Below are 19,835 nucleotides of genomic sequence, written 5' to 3' on the forward strand. Positions count from 1 at the left end.
TCATCTTGTAATTTGTTTTTCTCCACTTCACAATTAATACTGGGGTTAGTAATGATAATTTTAAGGCCAGATTCTTCTTGGAAGCCTGTATCAACTCCATTGTATGATGATTTCCAGGTTTGCCACATTCTTGTCTATCCTGACCAGTCTCAAATGGGCTGAATCTGTCACATTCTGCTGGTCAATACTGGGCAAAATGGCTACACCTGACCTGAGTCTTGTGAGCAGGCAGTGAAGTCTGCCTGCCTGAACCGGGTCACTGGTCTGTGGGATTGTCCTGGTTTAGGACAAAATTAGGGGAAAATCTCCACAACTCCCTCTCCCACCACCGGGTTCGGGAGGAATTTCCTCAGAGGAAAAGTGGAAAAAACTTGTTTATTGAGAAACAACGAAAAAACACTCCCCAGCACAAGAAAAACAGTCCAAGATGACAACAAATGTTTTCACCAGTCCAAGAGAGGGTGAGCAGTCTCTGCTGGGGAGGGTGCCAAAGCTTCTTTCAGGTGCAGACTCCAGGGGGTTTTCCCTTGACGTTCCCGAATCAGGGCCCGAAGCAGGTCCGATGTCTTCAGGGAAGGGAGGAAGGAAAGAAGGGGAAACACAAAAGCAGAAAAATGGCAAAAAGCAAGCAAAAAGCAGAAAGCAAGAGAGCAAAGCCAGCAAAGCAGCCTAAAGCTAGCAGCAAGCAAGCCAAAAGCAAGCAGCCGGGGGAGGGGCTCAGCTATAGACAAAACAAACTGAGAATACGGGAACAGGGAAAAAAAAAAAAACAACCACGATTTGGGATACAAAGCATGAAAATGTCCTGTTACCCCAGGACAGGGATGCACCTCAATGTCTACCCAGAATTAACACCATGCCTTGGAAGAGGGGCCATCAGAACCCATGTAGTCCACATCTATGGCATTACTACTTCCAAAAGGACAGATTCTTGGTCACTGAAGTCTGTGCACTTTGAGTGGTCATTGTAAAATCCCTCTAGTTTTAAGTATCTTTATCCCATTTATAATAGTTTAGTTTTTTTAAAAAATATATTTTATGTATTGCACAGCATCAAGGCCTTAGAAATGTGTAAGTGGTTTGTATTGCTGAAGACTAGGGAATCATTAAAACTCTATTAGACTTTATGGAAAGCTCTCCAGTAATAAAGTTGTATTTTTCTTGATTTTGGTATGCATTCTATTCTTTCCATCTAGGGCATATTTTGTTTGATAAATTTGCTGTTGTTAGAAATCAGGAAAACTGTGCAGGTTACTTCAAGCTGATCAATACAGGAAGAATTGTATGTGGCCTTTTTAATGAAAAACCTTGTATCTCAGAGTGTTAATTCTGTCTATTCTGTCATTTTTGTTAGTTCCAAAAGCAAGGTGTAACAAGCAAAGAACTTGATTTGATGTAGTTTAGGGAAACTGATTTTATTTTCTTCTCTGAAGATCCTCGTTTCCAATAGAGAACTTACCTTGTGACTAGGTTTTGGACGAATTATTAAAACCTTTAAGTTAATCTGAGATGCCTCAGATTGGAGTTTAATAGCTTGTGTCAGACTGGAAATTCAAATTGCTTTATTCTTATTATACTTATTAAAGATCATCCATTATTCACTCAAAAGCTTTTAAAATACTGTGTTTGTCAGATGTTTGCCAACATTGCCTCACAATATATTTGCTCAGCTCAGAATGTTCTATCTGTGTAGCAGTGCATGCATCAGTAAGTACAGGATAAAACTGAAACTTTATCTTCAGAGGCCTCATTCTTAGATCCAGATCTAAACATAGAATCCTTTAATTTGTTCCTTTCTTTTTCATATCCATCTCTTTCATGGGTTATTTTTGGCTTCAGGTTCTAGTTACAGCTTAATCTATGGAGAAGAGTTCCATCTCCTGGATGTATTTATATGTGTTCTTATTTGTCTACATTTAATAATTATTTTTCATTGCAATGAGAGTTCATTAATATCCAGATCAAGATTAGCGGCCTGCTATAGCAGATGCTGTAGAAGTAACCCCAACTATTTGCCTTGGCCTCTTACACGATAGACAATGTCCACTCTCATAACACTCTTGTCTCAATTGCAGGTACTTGGCTTTTGGCATCCTGGGGCACCCCAGAAATGAGTTACGGCATGAGGCTGAGATTCAGGGATGCTAAATGTGACTATGAGGAAGACGAAACATTTGATGTTGTGGATTTAACTCCCACCAAGACTGAAAGAAAGGCTGTTTCCACCTCAGCTGAGGAAGATGTCCAAGAAAATGAGGAAGACAAGGAGGAATCAGATTATCAGGATTACCTGGCTTCTTTTTACTCCATCCGAAGCTCAAGAAAGGCAGCAGGTGATGAAGAAAACCAAAATCTTACAGCACTGGCCTGGGAGCAGTATGAAGACACCAATGCCACGAGTTCTGAGGTGGCAGCTGGCTCAGGTCTGGCAGCTATAAATAGTAGTGGAACAACAAACAACTCTAAGTTCTTAGAAACTCATATCACTCCTCTTCCCCCAGTCAAGGCTGAAACATTCCAGTCAAATCACACATCAGTCACAGCACAAGAGGATTTATTTTTAGCTGCCACAAGTGATGGAGAGGCTGACTTGGTATTTGAGAACACAAGCCAAAGCAACTATGAAATAGCTCACAATAACATGTCTGCAGGTGAACACTTGCTGAGCAATGGGGAAGGTCCAGTGAATGTTACAGAAGAGCTTCCAGCTGGTGGAAAGGACACTAAACCTTTTCCAGACAAAAATCAAGAGGAAAGCACAGGAAGTGGAAATTATACCACTAACAAGAAAAGGAAAAGGCGAAGCTCACTGGCCATTAAGTTTTACTCTGTCCAAAAGATGAATGCCCTTCTAAACCATGTCCGAAATAAAAATCTTTCATTTTCTGACAAGACTGATGCACCTCATTCTGTGCATCATGCAGAGAACACATCCAATGAAGCCATGGTGGGAACTGGCCAGCTGCCAAAGGAACATAAGGATTATCTGGAAGAGGAGGGAAAGAAGATGGAAAATGCCACGCACACAGTTAACTCTACACTGGATTTGGACCTCATAGTAGGAGATGGGTCTAATGCATCCAGCCTTTCTGAACCCAGGATATCCAAAGATGAACCAGCAGATGCTTTTTCTTTAGACTATATTTTAGACAATACAAGCCCTGATTCCAGCCCTGCTGTAGTGAAGAACCTACTAGAAGCATCATTGCCTGGGACTGGGAAATACTCATCTAAAATGACTAGTGAGGAATGGAATTTGGTGTCTGCAAAGATGAATCTGGGATTAGAGGCAATCTTAGATAAGTCTGCTGGTGGTAAGTTAAATCATCATGGCAGAAACGGTACTGCATCCATAAATAAGGAGGATATGAAGTATCAAGGGTTCTCCCACCTAATGGGGGAAAACCAGAAAGGAAGCCACATGCAGCCAACTCAGAAAGGAAAGGAGGGAAACAACGATACCTTGACTTCTTCTGGAACCTTCATCAAGATCCGTAGGAGAAAGAAGGAAGATGCAAAAATTACGTACTTGCTGAGCCCAAGGAGCAGAAACCCCAAGAAGCCCAGCAGTTCCCTGGCAGGGTTTGGCCGTGGGTTGTTTCCAGGTGGGACCAACCACACGGCAGTGCCCGGTGAGGGCAGCCCGAGGGGGGCCGTGAGCAGCGCCGGGCGCGGAGGGCGGCCGAGCGACAGCCTCACCCCGCGGCAGTTCAGGCCGTCTGTCACGATCGGGCTGCCCCGCGCCGATGGGGACTACGAGTACGTGATAGGAGAATCCTACAGCGACGAGAGCTCGGGCGGGGAGTACGCGTACCACTACGTGAGCTTCGATGACCCCTACATGACCGACCCCAAGGTGAACATCACCAGGCAGCGCAACCCTGATGACATTGCTGAGCACTACCTGCGCAGCAGAGGCAACGAGAGGAGATACTACATCGCAGCTAAGGAGGTCTGCTGGAACTATGCGGGATATAAGAAAAGGTTTGCCTAAATCGTTTGCTTTCATGTAGCACACGATCCTGAACCCTCCTTGCAGAATGTTGATTCCCATGCTGATCAACTCGAAAGCATCCGTAATGTGCCATCTGATTTCCAACATTTCAGTGGCAGAACCGTAAGAATTTTCCACAGGAGACTCGCACCCCTTAGAAATGTCAGAGTGAGATTACTATAATCAAGGACAACACAGCTAAGAACTCTTTTTTTTTTTTCTTAAACCCATTTTGTAGACTCACTAGAAGCAGTCTTTAATACATCAGGTAGAAAACTCACTGTAAGAGGTCAAGAGGGAATCTTGCAGGTTGTTTTGTTGTACTTGAATGACCTGTTTTACTTTGTGCTTTAGTTCTTGGTACCTGTACACAGGACAAAGTACATTGCACTCCTTGTGCAATGTCTTTCCAGGAATTTAATGGACTAGCTGATGGAATCTAGGATGGGATGTGCTTATAGGCAGATGAAATCAGTTTCTAGCACTAGCAGGAAATGGTTCTGGTGTCTCAGTTCTCTGTTGGAAAACAGGATAACAGCACTTTCCGAATTTACAAGGCTGCAGTATTGAAAAGCATATAAAAGCTGCAAAGTGTTTCACCACACTGATGACTGCCTTATATTATGAATAAAAAGAAAGCTGCATAAAGTATTATTGCTGCTCCTGCTGTTTAGAGAAATCAGAAGGTGACTGAATCACAAACTCTAATGTTGAGGGATTTTCATACTTTTTGACAGGGAAGATTGGGTACTGTGCCACAGCAAAGAATATGTGAGAATATACTGAGAGAAACACCGTACTGAAAATTCATTCTCTTAATTGATACAGGTTAGGATCAGTGCTCACCCAACAAGGCAATCCCTTGTCATTTTTCATCAGAAAACTGAAGCAAAACTTGCACAACTTTGGTTTTTTATCAAAAGCAGTCAAAACAGGAGCAAGAAAATTTTCATGATGCAAAATGAATCTCCAAACATAGATTATTTCTCAGACTGAATTTCCATTTTATTTGATGGAAATAAAAATAAAACTTTTTCAGTATTCTCCAGGTTTACTCCTGCCTCATCTCAGTCCATATAAATGGCACTTGCAAAAGTAGCAGAAACAAGGCAGTTTCTTTGGGCACTTGCAAAATCAAGATTTTTTTTATGCTTAGACCTCTGTATAGGTCTCTCCAGTGACGTTCATCCTCAGCTGGTGTGAGTTGCATAGTTCCAGTGAATTTAACAGAGCCCATGGCATTATCCTGTCTCAGTGTGTTGAAGAGCTAAACCCCAGCCTTTCTCCTATGTAACTTACATTAAATTTCTGATTTTTGCAGAATTGATAGTAAAGCAAGATTTGTAGGGAATTATAAAAGCATTTAAGTGCTTCTATTTAAGATCTGAACAACAGTTTGAGTGTCTAAAAACTTATTTTACCACGCCAGCTCTGTGATGCAAAATGCAGTTATTATCAGATATAAAGATCTGTGAGACAGTAGGGTGTAGATGGTCAGTTCACTACACCCAGCCAAGCTCCAATTCAGATTATTAAGGCTGAGAAGAAAAGGAAAATAGAGCTCAGATGGGTTTTGAGAGACTTTTTTGGAGTTTGTCAGTAATAGTTGACCAAATGGTTGAGGGATCTCTTATCCAACTGTAGGACTAGAATTTCTTAAACATTGCAACCCATGATTTTTGGAATCACCTGACACATTTCATGGATTCAGAGAAGATTGGAAAACACCTTTAAGACCATTGAGTACAACCTTTAACCCAGCACTGGCAGGTTCACCACTAAGCCATGTCCCTCAGAACCACATCCGCATCTTTTAAACATTTCCAGGGACAAAGACTCAACTGCTTCCCTGGGCAAACCTTTTGGTAAAGAAATTTTTCCTAACATTCAGTCTAAACATTCCGTGACACAGTTTGAAGCCATTTGAGTGTTTATTCTTTATATTCACAGAATTCTAGAATGTTTCTGCCGTATGAGTTCTCAGGTTTCATCAAAGCTATTATTTCTGATTCGCTGTGTGGGATTTTAATTGGGGTTTTCCTTGCAGTACAATGAGGAACGACAAAACCTGTAAAGATGGCAGCAGACGTAAGGTGATTTTCCAGAGCTATACAGACAGTACCTTTACGACTCTTCAGGATGAAGATGAGTATACAGAACATCTTGGCATCCTGGGACCAGTTATTCGGGCTGAAGTGGACGACGTTATCCTGGTAGGTCGATGTTTTGCCTGTGTGTGCAGGATAAGATTCTTACAGTGATCTTGGAGTGTGACAAAATGGATCTGAAAATACCACAGATTTTTAAAAGATGATGAAGGGAAAACAGTTTTCAAAGCTAGAAATTGCACTGTGGACATGTAAGCATCATGATGTGTTTCTTCGAAACACATCTTTTTTCTCTCCTGTCCACAGTAAATTAAATTCTGTTTTTCTTGCTTATGTTTCCCAACATTAAATACTGACTCACTGGTCTACTGTGAAATAAGATTTAGTTTTAATGCTAATGAAAAATTACTTTTCTAAACTCAAAAATTAGTACATACATGTTCAAGATTAATATATACTTTTTGGGAAAATATATAATTTCCACTAAAAAGTTTTGCTATGTAAATGTGCAGGATTTTATTAGAACTATCAACAAGGATGAAGAGGAACCACATCCCTGGTGTTACTGTAAAATTCCCCTTCTCTCATCCTTCTTCATCCAGCCTTCCAGCATGCAGGGATGGACTTAGGGAGAATAGATCTCAGTGCTTTCTGATTATTTCAGTAGGAGTGGTGTGCAACAGGAACACACCAAGCTACCTTTAAATCATGAGTAAGAGAAGAATAAGGTTTGTTAGCATGGAGCATTATTCTCTAAGGAGAGGTAAATGTAATCCCCACTATCCTGGTGTTTCTCTGGGACAAGTGGGCAGCACTGATTTCAACAAGAATGATACATACAGAGGTCTAGAGTTACTGTATTGGAACAACTGCAGCAAAGCATAAGAGGTAGAAATTCCCCATTTCCCTGCTGGCAGTAACTAAGCAGCTCCAGGTATGAGGGGTGGCAGTAAATGTCCTGGGAGCCTCGACTTGGTGGAAGACAAGGAGCTAGAGACTCATCCTTTCTGATTTTTCATTAACTACCTGCATCAAAAGTGGAGACTCTGTATGGAGATGTCAGAAACTCTCTCTGCTGGCTTTTCCATGTACAACGCAGGCTGTAATCTTTATGTGAATCCTGACCCTGGTTTGAGGTCATGGGAATGTAGTGTCTGGGGACTTTGGTTTAGACCTGAGTTTGCTGAACAGATTCTATTCTGGTTTTTTTAGGTTCATTTTAAGAATCTGGCATCCAGACCATATTCCCTCCATGCCCATGGAGTCCTCTATGAGAAGTCCTCTGAGGGAAGTGTTTATGATGATGAATCTACTGCGTGGTTTAAGGAAGACGATGAGATTCAGCCAAATAACAGCTACATATATGTCTGGTATGCAGACAGGCGCTCGGGCCCTGTGCAGTCAGGAGCAGCTTGTCGGTCCTGGATCTACTACTCTGATTTAAACATGGTAAGGGAATGAAAATAGAAGTGGTGGTGGTGCTGGGGTTGATCACAGAACCATAGAAATACCTGTGTTGGAAGGTATTACTAGAGATCATCCAGTGCACCACTGCAACTCAGGCAGGGTCAGCTGGAGTCGAGGACCAACGTTCATTTGGGTTTTGAACATCTCCAAATGGTGTATGGCTGTAGAAGTGCAGGCTGCAGAACACGTTTTCTGGTAGCTGTCCTTTCTTTTGGGCTCCATGTTCCCACCTGACAATTAATCTCTTGCACTCAGTTAAAGCAGGACATAAGGTACAGAAGGATTTGAATTGGGCAACTCTGGTAGACTGAGCAGGAGAGAGTAAAGATAGAAGGGAGCAGTAATTCTGGGACCTGCTTTAGATTTTTAGGGCCTGATGCATTCCTGCAGAATGCTATGGGGTTTTTTTGCATCTTTTGGGAAACCCACTTTTACCTCTAATATGAGTTTATTACCTTCTAGGAGAAAGACATTCAGTCTGGTTTGATTGGGCCAATTCTGATCTGTGAAAAAGGAGCCTTCGGCAAATCGAACGGCAGCGGGACATATACCCGAGACTTCTTCTTGCTTTTTATGGTCTTTGATGAGGAGAAAAGCTGGTACTTCGACAAACATTCTGGAAGGCCTTGTAATGAGAAGACACAAGAAATGCAGCAGTGCCACAAATACTATGGTACTCATTTCATTTTGCCAAATATGCAGCTTATTGGGGTAGAGGGACAGATGTCAGAGGAAGTATCTCAGCTCACAGTCCTTTTCAACATGCACATTAGTTATGTGAATTTTTGTTGTTGCTATCCACTGCACCCATAATAGTCATGGGTTTACATGTAAAAATTAGTAATGATGGAAAATCTGCTATTAAAATGAAGAAAGGACATAGTAGACTGAAACTTTCAACAGAAAATTTCACTCTTGCATTCATGTACATATTCCCCCTCATATTAAAAGAAAAAAAGAAACAAAAAAGTTTTCTTTGCAGTAAGAAGCTAGTGCCCTGACAACTTCTTGCAAGAAGTTTAAAAATATTTTAATAATTTGACAAATCAGGTAGTTCTATTGAGGAATTTGAAGCACATGTAGAGCAGCCCTTCCTATACCTCTCTGTGGATATAGAGGTATGTCAGTTGTGACTGTGTGCCTATGGAAATGAGAGCTGCAGAAAGAGTTTTGGACAGCTGTCTTTTCTTTTGGGTCTGGTATTTCCATCTTACATTGAAATCTTTTTGTTCTCCTGGCTGCCATGTGTTGCTGTGCAGAAACCTTCTGGTGAGGTCCCTGGATTTTCTGAATTGATGTACACAGACCATAAAGTGTGTTACACTTAAAATTGGAAAAATATTTTTCCTGATCTCATTACTTCATTAAATATTTTACTAATTTCAATAATTACTTTCTAGCACTTTAAGACCAGTTTTGTGAGCAGTTTTCCTGACTAACAATCTCTTTTTTTCAGCCATTAATGGGATTACCTACAATTTGCAAGGCTTGAGGATGTATGAAGGTGAAACAGTCCGATGGCACTTGCTGAATATGGGTGGGCCAAATGACATTCATGTTGTTCATTTTCACGGACAGACTTTCATAGAACAAGGAGAGCCAGAGCATCAGCTTGGCACATACACTCTCCTCCCAGGTAAGCATCAGAGCAGAGTGAGTTCTGAGGGGTGACCTCTGCAGACTGTCATCATTATACCAATTTAAAGGTGTGATGATCATAAAGTATTTATATGGTGAGAGTTTGGGGGTTTTAATGTCTGGGTAAGTGACAGAGAACAGAAAGAACAACTGTGAGCCCTAGGAGAATTCTTATTCTCTCTCCAGGGAGAAGTAGGCTGTAAGTATTCTTCAGGCTACAGGATGAAGTCCTTTGCCCCATCACTGTCAGCAGTGCCAGTGTGAAGCCTGTATTGCATTTATGAAGCCTGTATTGCCAGCTACAAGAGTTCAATTAAAATAAGGACAACCAGGAGATCAAAATAATGGGACTTGGAATATTGGGAGTTTTAGTGAACATTAAGGGTAGTTTATTCACTATTTTATTTCATTATTTTTAAGGTAGTGCTTTTCACTGTGAAATTTACATATTTTTGTTTAAATGGGAACCAGAATTAGCTGGAATTACCTGAAGAATTTTCTGCAGTAACTAAGAATATAAGAAAAGCAATGAGAACATGTCCTGTGCCTTCCAAAAAGTGCAGCAAGCAACTGAAACCATATCTGCTTCCTGCTCAATCTGTGGCGCTCCTGGGGCATACAGAAAGTGAGGGGAGGGCCCATGCTTCTAATTTTCCCCTTCTACTGTTGGCTTCTTTACATCCATCCTTTTCATCACTGAACAACACTGTAGCACACAGGATAAGAATCATAACCAGCACCACAGAATTACCATCCCTGCAGTATGAAATCAACACTCTTCACTACGCTGTTCAGCACTGCAGTTAATATGCAGATAATCTGTTGTTACATACAGGCAGCCAAGGGTTTGAACTTTGCACCAACAGCAAAGGTTGGATTTCAGTCTGGCTGCTTGATTGCAGTCTCAGTCTCCAGATAGAACTAGCTTGCTAAGGAAAAAACTCACTGAGATGGTGGAAGTTACTGCTCTCACTGCAATGTGTATTTAAATTTTCTGGATTAAGTCATAGGAAGGTCTTTGGTTTAAAATTCAGCCTTACTGACATCAGCCTTGTAATGGCAGTGTTTCTGATACATTTCATTTCCTTTTTTTCAAGGCTCATTTAGAACAATTGAAATGAAACCACAGAGACCTGGCTGGTGGCTTTTAGACACGGAAGTGGGGGAATACCAGCAAGCAGGAATGCAGACATCCTATTTGGTTATAGAGAAAGGTATGAACTACAGTCATTTTTGGCTGGGAAAGTCAAGGTTTGAAGTCTTCTCTACCCTTTCAGGATCACTGAAAATAAATTTGGAAGATTGTTCTGCAAAAAACACTGACATAGAAAATTATCCACATTCAAGGACATGGTGGAGTGGTTACTGTAGATTTGTTCTAGAAGGAAAAAACCCCTTAGCTTCCAGAAATGCTATCTTTGAATTATTTAGCACACTACCTTTATTCCTTTAGCATGCTAGCTCTGAATTGAGGTTTCCCTACAGTGACCAGTGGATTAATCTGTTGAGGGAAATTGCAGAGATTAATTTAGACTTCTCTGGGAAGAGAGTGGTGTTCTAGAAATACTAGGAATTGTCCTGAGTGATGTTGTCTTAGATTTCACCAGAATACATATTGGAGTAGCCCTCCTTTTCTTTAACAACAAACTTACTGTGCTCCCTTCAGAGTGCCGGATTCCAATGGGCCTGGCAAGTGGAGTTATCCTCGATTCGCAGATCGATGCTTCACACCACATCGGTGAGTTTAGCCTTGCAAAGGTCCGGCCGTGCTCCTGAACACCCCCAGCAAACTGTTGCAGTTCTGTCTTCTTTTGGCATCCCTTGTGTCTTTCAAGATCAGTTCAGCAGTGACTCAGCTGCCAGGCTAAAAGTCTCTCCAGTGCTGCAGGCAGAGACTGGGAGCTCTGTTGGGGAGCCATCATAGTTGTATTTTAAGTGTCACACGTCTGCTGTCACAGACTTGAGAGTCAGGGAGTGCTCTGTCTGTGGCCTGCTGGATGAGCAGGAACAAATCCAGCATTCCTTTTGTCCGGTGGATTCCTTGCTTGAAACTGAACACCAAGCATTCAAAAAGCTTTTGAGATTTGCATGTGGTATGAGGTGTGAAAGGACAAAATATATCTATTATGAAAGACTTAGGAACCCTGGCATCCACAGCAATTACACAGTCTTTAATTTGTCAAGTTTATCTGTGGTACAAAGTGGGATCAAAACATAGAGAATTTTCTTGGAACTTTACACAGTGTCAAATCAAGGTGTACAGGTTACACACACATGCAGGAATGCCCATCCATTCCCCTGAAATGAAAAATAAATTACTTATTTTGTAAAACTGAATTTTTTGTGCATTTGATTTTCTTTGTTTGTTTCCTCATAGAGTGTTATGAAGGCTTGAAAGCTGTTTTGTAATATATATTCTATATCAGTTTTTAACTTGGAAATCTTGTTACGCAGAGGGGAGCTCTCTTCCATGAATGTGGAGCATATTTTGTGTCTGATTCTGCTGGGGGCCAAAACTTGTTTAGCAAACTCTATACCCTGGTTCCAAATTAGCAGACAGTATATTACATAAAAGATTATTATTTTTCTCCTTTTGCCAACTCTAAAGCTTTGCAGGGTACAGATGACTTTCAGTTGCTGACCATGTCCAAATTATCCAAATTTATTATATAAAACCATAGATTATGTTTTTAGAGTCTCTTTTTTGTTTGGTTGGTTTTGTGGGGTTTTGTTGTTGTTTGTTTGTTTGTTTGTTTGTTTTATCCATTGTGGGTGGGAAATGGAGTACTCAAAGCTAATTACAGCCTCAGTTTATGTTTTTTCAATGACTCTTAAAATTCTTGCTCTATTCATATTTTCTGTCTAGACTATTGGGAACCTAAGTTAGCCCGATTAAATAATTATGGAAAATACAATGCTTGGAGTACAACAGTGCAGGAAGAACTCCCTTGGATCCAGGTAAGTCACAACATCATTGAGGTATGATTTTGCTACAGCTTTTTTAGAAGGTCAAGCTGCTCTTGTCACTGAGAAGACTGCAGGGGGAAACTGAAAAGATGTGGCAAGGTTGATGATGCCATGAAGTGTTCTTCTTCCCTGGGGTAACCCAGTCTCTGCTGCTGCTGAGGCTTGTTGACTGGACAGTTACTCTCACAATTTAGATTGTAAACATTATATAGGCAAATGGAGTCTTTCTTTCTACTGCTTCATTCTTCCTTTGTCTACCTAACATATTAGTACATATTAGTGTATATGTGTTTATTGAGTGATCATTTAGAGTGTAATGTCCTCAAGCCTTGCTTCAGTTTTTTGCTTGGTTTGTATGCTGCTGTCCCACTTGAGAGAGCTCAGTTGTCTTCACAGGGAAACTAAGCTTATAATTACATCTTCAAGCACTGTATCATTCAATCACCTGACTTCTGTGTTTGTCTTCCATCCCAGTGACTTTTGCACTACATAGCCAGTTTGCACCCAAATTTGGGGAGAATAGCTGATTTCTTATAAATCTCATTAAAACTGGTTGGAAGACAAGAAAGCAGGTGGTTGTTTGGCTTGCTAACATTTGGCTTGCTAATATTTGACATACTGGCAAATTAGTGGAAGTGAAGTAAGGGAGAGAAGGTTGGGAGATCTGATGTGGAACTGGAAATAACATTGGGAAGAGAAAGAATTTAACAGGGGGCTGTGGTAGTAAGAAGCTGAGGTTGCTGCAGTGAAGCATGCAGAGGTGTGGAGGGTTGTCCCAAAGAATGAGTTTCACTGCTGGTAGGCACACCTTCCAGATTTTTTTATGTGCTAAGTGCTTAGATTTGATATCAGCAAGAATAGTGGCGTTTCAGCACTTCAGAATGTCATATGCCTTTCTGCAGCCTAGATATCCAAAATTAGAGGTGGCTTCTAAAAGTGTGAGCCTTTACTTTCTCTGTGCTCCTTTGACCTGTCTGTAAAATGGGGTGGGGGGAGCTGTGCCTACCACAGACACACAGATACTTTTGAGGTGCCTTTGTGGTGCAGTGCTGAACCCTCAAAATGGCCTCTGAAATTAAATGCACACACAATTACACAAGTTAAATGAGAGAGCATTAATTTGGACTCTGGTATCTGTTATTCCTTTAGAGAATGTTAGCGTGCATGTTAAAATGCAGGGCTCAAAGCTACTGTGTAAATGCCAAAGAATTATATGGGTTTTGCTGTGCATTATTGACTTTATAAACTCTCTTTGCTGTTCCTAGGTGGACTTTCGAAGACAAGTTTTGCTCACTGGGATACAAACACAGGGAGCCACGCAGTTTTTAAAGTCCTTGTACATCCAGAAGTATTTTCTTGTTTACAGCAAAGACAAACGGACGTGGAACACCTTCAAAGGAGACAGCTCACCAACAGGAAAGGTCTGTCTGTGCCACGGGGGTTGCAACAACCTAGGCAGCATCACTGAGTGATACAGTGAGTCTTGTTTAATGTTAGAAAGAATGGAAAAAATTATGGCCTTTAGAGCCTTAATAGGCACAGCTTGAAGCTCCCAAGGGCATTTACCAAACTAATGAAATTCATACTAAAAGACAAATTGTAAGGTGAGGAGCTACCTGAACTGTGGTTTGGATTGGCCTTGTGACCTTGACTGTGTGGAGGCTGGCTTTCTCACAGGCATCTCTCCCTCCTATGATTTCCTAAGCCCATGGCAGCTTTTTTGAAGGAAGCAGGAAGCTGAACTAAAAATCAGGCCCTTACCTCGTTTGGGATTAGATTCTCCTTCTCATCCTTTCGTTTGTTCTGTCTCAGCAGTTGAATGTTGGGCTGTCTGATTTGCCTGCACAATGCCTGTGTGGTGAGTGTGGTTGTGCACTGAAGGAAGTTCATCTTGTGCCCAGCTGCTCCAGCCCCACCTATTAAAGCTCCCTTCAATTTACACTGAGGTTTCTGTGGTACAACTCCCAAATTGAAAACCTATTGCCTTTTACCTCTCCTTTTGCCTCTTTGCTCATGTATTCTTACAGACATACATTTAAAAAGTTGCTTATTTAAACTGAGGCCTTCAGACACTTCCAAATATGCTAAGATGGGACCATGAGGTATTTCAAGTGGCCCTGCAGCACAGGGTGTGCTGTCACTGTGGATGGGGCTAAGGGCATAAAAAAGACTCCATTTGTAACAGAGCAGGCTTTCAGCATCCAAGCTTGTGTTTGCATTAAATTAACTATGTGTGGGTTTTTTCTTTTTTATTTTTTTCCCTTTTCACAGATTTTTGAAGGCAATTCCAATGCCTATGAGATAAAAGAGAACATCATTGATCCCCCTATTATTGCTAGGTACATCAGACTGTATCCCATGGAGTTCTACAACAGGCCTACTCTTCGCATGGAGCTTCTGGGCTGTGAAGTAGATGGTAAGAATTGGTCAAGTGCTGGTACTTTCATTCTGACCTAAATTTTTTACCTAATATTTTAATATTAAGTATTTTACCTAATACTTTAACTGAAGCTAAAACTGTGGCTCTTCTCCATTCCAATATTGTTGCTTTCACTGTGACTACTTGGGTGTACTGGAAATGACACAATGCTCCTCTCAACAGGCTGCTCTTTGCCACTTGGAATGGAAAGTGGAGAGATCAAGAATTCCCAGATAACAGCCTCATCTTCTAAGACATCCTGGTTTAACACATGGGATGCTTCACTTGCTCGTCTCAATCAGAATGGAAAGGTGAATGCCTGGCGAGCCAAGGTAACAAGACTAAAACATGGAAGGCAGCAGGAGCTGCTGGTTAATAAATTTATCCTGCCCGTGTGGTCATGGTGCTTCCTGCATGCTCTGTCCAGGAATGCTCTGCATTCTCTGCATGCTCTGCTGAGCGTGACAAGGTCACTTCACAATCATCCTTTGGGAAGAGCACCACTCAACTCTTCAGCAGAAAACTTGTTGAGCCTCTGGCAACAGCAGTGAAATACTTTAGATGGATGGTCTCCTCTAGGCCGCAGTGTGCAGAACTTCCCTGTGGGAATAGCCGGTTTCATTTCAAAGAGTGCAACTTGAATATTTGTCTCAAAGGGGTTAAAGAAACCCATTCTGAGCTGGCTTTTATAGGCAGTGCAGCCTAGTGGATCTGGGGGTGGGTGACCTTCAGCAAGGCATGTGAGCTTCTGTGTCTTTGAAATGGAGCTGCATTTCTTCACAAAGCACCTTGAGATTAGTGGGAAGCTCCTCTTTTGTATAAGCACTTGGTATTAGTATTATGCTTTAATGCTGGAGGTAAATCTCTGGTATATTTCATTATGTATTGGAAATTAAAGTGTAAATCTTAAGACTCCAAATACACTACCTGCAGTGATGAGGTTAATTATTATATGGGTCACTAAGAATGCTTGTGACTTGCCTCAGTTTTACTCTTCTGGACTTCTTTGATAGAGTTTTGATGCATTTTGATACATTTTTAACTACCTGTAAACAAGATTTTTCACTTAAGCGAATACAGACATAGGCCTATTTGCTAATACACAAACTTTTATATCAATTGTAGTTTAACGACAAGCAACAGTGGCTGCAAATTGATCTCCTCACAGCTAAGAAGATCACTGCTATAGCTACGCAGGGGGTCACGTCCATGTCAGCTGAACACTTTGTGAAAACCTATGTTCTTCAGTACAGCAACGAAGGCTCCGAGTGGAAATCCTACACAGAGGGTTCAAGCTCAGTGCCAAAGGTATCACTGTCAGCCCAGGCAGTTGAATTGTTGTTTGGTTTTAGGTGCTAGACACAGTCAAGGCTCAAAGGCAGAATGCCCAGCCAAATTGATATTCTCACTGGACTGTAAAGTGCTAGGGAGCTGGGTTCCTACAGATAATGTCACAGTGTCCATCTGATTTTAGCCATCATAATTAATTGTAATAAAAGGAACATACACTGCATCTGCAGAGAATGCAGCCAACAACTTGATAAAAGGAGCTGACACTGTTTGTAAAGGAGGACATTTAGTTTGAATGCACAAGGACATTTAATTTGAGTGTACAGTGGATTCCCCAGGGCCTCTTTTAGTTTGTTTTTTCTTATTTCTGCCCTGATTTTTTAAGTGAAATTAATGAATTAATGTTAGTGAGCAGTATTGCTGTAGCAGAGCTATGGAAATTCAGGTACTCACAGAGCAGACACAGTACTTTGTATTTTTTTCCATATTACCTTACACCAACCTAACCCACAAGGACTATTAGCAGCAGTAAAATAAGGGAAGTTTGGGGGTTTGGTCCATTAGAAATTAGAATGGCAAATTTTCTGGTGTGGATGGAAACAGAGGCTGTTTAATCATTCAGACTCAGCTATTGCTGACTGTAGCATGGCCTGAACTACTTTTAACCCAGCACCTTAGGAAGGGACTTGTAGTCTTGTTTAAAACCAGAGATGAGCCAGTCCATCTACCCTGGGTATGACTAATGCAACAGCTTGGAACTATTGTAAGAGAAAATGCAGGTTTTTTTCAAGTGCCACCTTTTAACTAATGGTCTTTGTGTATTTGCAGGTTTTCTTGGGTAATGCAAACAGCGATGGGCACGTCAAGAATTTTTTGAACCCCCCCATCGTGTCCAGGTTCATCCGCATTGTTCCAATGTCATGGTACCGTGGGATTGCCCTGCGGGTAGAGCTCTATGGCTGTGATTTTGGTGGGGGTCTGGCTGTGAACAGGACTGACAAGTCTGGGAGCTCTTAACCTGCCGGCAGTCATCACGCAGGACAACACTGTTTGTTAAGAAACCCTTAAAACAGTCATGCTTAGGAGTTTGGATATGTGCTTCGCCAAAGGAACATGATGTTTTACCAACAGGTTTGAGAGATTTCTCTGGCAGGTGTTTCATTCCTACAAATACACACTTCAGAAAACAGCTTCTTTTCTCTGGGAAGAAATAGTAGTCCCTTCTGATGAGTATTATCACTTCATTATAACCAATACTCTGTCTTACTTTTTACTTAATTTTAAGTCCTAAATCCCTAGGAATGGAGACTCTGGCCTTGATCCTGAACCCTGACTATCTCCATTCTGTAATGCTTTTGCAGCACAGATGAGGAATAGAAAGCTATAGCAGGTGGATGTTCTCCATACATAAGGCTGAGAGGGAAAACCAGTGCTGATCTGGAGCTGTGGTGCTGCATTCCAGCAGTGCCTTGGTGAGAAATGATTGTAGGGGTGGCCTCTCCTCTTCATCTGTCACCTACACTGTGGCAGAGGTAGGACATGTGTCAGCACTGAGGTATGTGCAGCCCCTTCTCAGAGGATGTGTGTTGGCATTGTTGGTTTGGTTCTTGCATAGCCAGCACACCTCAATGCTGTGGATTTCACATAATTCATCTTCAGTGCCCTGGCAAGGACAAAGGGGATCAGCAGTGACTTCCCATCCCAGAAATGAGAAGGGAAATGATTTAACCTGGCAGGTCACGGGACAGCAAGGGGAGAACCAAAACAAGAGTTCAGAACTCCTGATGCTCAGTCCATGTATACTCAGACTATTGGGACAGGGAGCTCCCTTGGTGAGGAAAGCCTTGAGAACTGCAGCTGTTCAGTGGCAGTACAGCCTGGGGGTGGCAGAGGAGGATTAGATGAAACGGGGTAACAGAAACATCTGCATCTTCTCCTACAATTTAACAGTGTTTTCACTAATGGAAATACTCTTGTGCATAGATTTTACATGGATTTTTCCCAGGATGACTACATCTGAAAATATATACACAGTCCTTGCACTCATTATTCCAGCAGAATTTTAGCTAAGCTTTCAGGAGCGTTCTGGGCTTCTATCCTGTAAATTGTTTATTTGCAGCACTTCACTTACCACACTAGGTACCATTCAGCAGGCTGGATTTTTAAAGTAGTTTGCCTTTGAACCTTGGATGGTGTTAGCCAGTTTTACTTCAGTAGTTTTTCATTTCTTTCTCTTACAGAATGTGCATTTTAAAGAGGAGGTATAGAACAGGAGTGAAAAAGTGTAAAAACTAAACAAATATTTTCTTCTTTTTTTTTTTTTTTTTTACTGCGTCACAAACTTGTAATTTTCCACTGGAAAATAAAGCTAATATGAAAGGCATCATCATTTTATTTTTTATATTTGCCTCTACAGTAGTAGCTCTGGTAATAGTGAAATTTTGTAAGAGGAAAGTAAAATTTCCAGTGCCAATTAGAATCCATTTCAGATGGTGAGACAGTAGGAATAATTGGTTCATCTTTAAAGGTCAATTTCTTAGTATTTTGTAATGGTGCTTAATTTATTTTTGTTTATTTTTGCCATGAAATTGCAACACAAGCCATGTTCGCTAAAAAAAAAAAAAAAGAAGTGTAAACTTTGGAATGAGTAAACCCTGGAATGATGACCCTGGAAAACAGTCAATAAATGCTTGCTAAGTTCAGCAGAACCAGGTTTTTATGTGATTTTATGTGAAATCATTTCTTTTTTGGAAGGCAAGGATCTTTAATGTTATAAATAAATAATTAGTTCTTTATATCTATACACACACACACATATAATTCTGTGTAAAGTTACATAAATGCAAAACTTGAAGGAGCATGACTTGGTATATCTACATCAATTTTACAAGTTGAAGATTCTGCTTCTGCCTGGTGATGAACAGTAATTTGGATAGCTGGGGTCAGCTGTCCTGCTTGCATTTCTTCCTCAGCCCCTTGTCCATGCCCAGCCTACTCCCTGGCAGGGCAGAGAGGTAAAAAGCCAAGGCCTTGGCACCGTGCAAACACTCCAAAGTGCCACCTGAAACACCCCAGTGTTGTTAACACTGCCCTAGTCACAAATCTGAGCCACAACACCCTGTGGGCAGCTGTGATGGGCATTAACCCCATTCCACTGGTGTTGCAGCCTGCCCAGTAGAGCAGGGACGTCTGGGCCCTGTGCCAGCCCAGACATGTGGCCATTGCTGGTAACAAATTGTTCCCTTGCATGGCAGAGTAAGATGATAAGTGCTACAATAAACAGCAAAAGTCCAAACCAGTCACTACTGAGCCAGACTCTAATATGCAGTAAGGAAAAAGTATGAACCCCTGCCAATCACAGCTATAAATTCTACCTAGCACTCTGAATCAGGGGTGTTATTTCAAAATCCTCAAAATGCCCCGCATTGGACACCAAAAAGGACTGCAGTGGGTTGGCCCCAGCTGGCAGCTAAGTCCTTGCTCAGTCACTTGATGGCTTTCCTCTGGCAGGCTAGGGGAGAGAACTGGAAGGGCAAAAGAAAAACTTATAGGTTGATATAAAGGCAGTTTAATAAGCAAATCAAAGCTCCACATGCAAGCACAGCAAAATAAATTCATCTGGTACTTCTGATCAACAGGCACCTGTTCAGCTGATTCCAGGTAAGCAGGGCCGTGACACACCTGCCAGTGGCTTGGGAAGTCTGAACATTTCCCTTTCGTCCTTCTCCTTTCCCCCTGCATTTCTTGCTGAGCACGGTGTCCCACGGGCTGGGATATGACATCCCCTGGCTCAGCCGTGTCCTCTCCCAGCCTCTTGTGCAGCCTCAGCCTCCTCACTGGTGGGGCAGGGTGGGGAGAAGGCCTTGGCGCTGAGCAAACACTGCCAGTACCAGCTAAAACAACCTGTGTTATCAGTGCTAGTTTGGTCAGAAAACCAAAGCACAGGGCTATA

General features: G+C 41.6%; 1 protein-coding gene across 2 annotated transcripts in view; it reads left to right on the forward strand.

Annotated features, from left to right (window-relative positions):
* F5 (coagulation factor V) overlaps positions 1-18,591 on the forward strand; it is a 38,164-nt gene extending 19,573 nt beyond the window's left edge. For both annotated transcript variants that reach the window (XM_063419970.1, XM_063419969.1), the window contains exons 14-26: positions 2,076-3,984; positions 6,042-6,207; positions 7,315-7,551; positions 8,032-8,242; positions 9,026-9,205; positions 10,305-10,421; positions 10,874-10,945; positions 12,074-12,165; positions 13,440-13,595; positions 14,446-14,590; positions 14,777-14,925; positions 15,719-15,901; positions 16,712-18,591. In XM_063419970.1, coding sequence (XP_063276040.1) covers positions 2,076-3,984; positions 6,042-6,207; positions 7,315-7,551; positions 8,032-8,242; positions 9,026-9,205; positions 10,305-10,421; positions 10,874-10,945; positions 12,074-12,165; positions 13,440-13,595; positions 14,446-14,590; positions 14,777-14,925; positions 15,719-15,901; positions 16,712-16,900 — 3,806 coding nt within the window. In that variant the 3' untranslated portion in view covers positions 16,901-18,591. The remainder of the gene's footprint in view (positions 1-2,075; positions 3,985-6,041; positions 6,208-7,314; positions 7,552-8,031; positions 8,243-9,025; positions 9,206-10,304; positions 10,422-10,873; positions 10,946-12,073; positions 12,166-13,439; positions 13,596-14,445; positions 14,591-14,776; positions 14,926-15,718; positions 15,902-16,711) is intronic.
* Positions 18,592-19,835: the final 1,244 nt, after the last annotated feature.

Source organism: Prinia subflava, chromosome 28, assembly GCF_021018805.1.
Source record: "Prinia subflava isolate CZ2003 ecotype Zambia chromosome 28, Cam_Psub_1.2, whole genome shotgun sequence".
Taxonomy (NCBI): domain Eukaryota; kingdom Metazoa; phylum Chordata; class Aves; order Passeriformes; family Cisticolidae; genus Prinia; species Prinia subflava.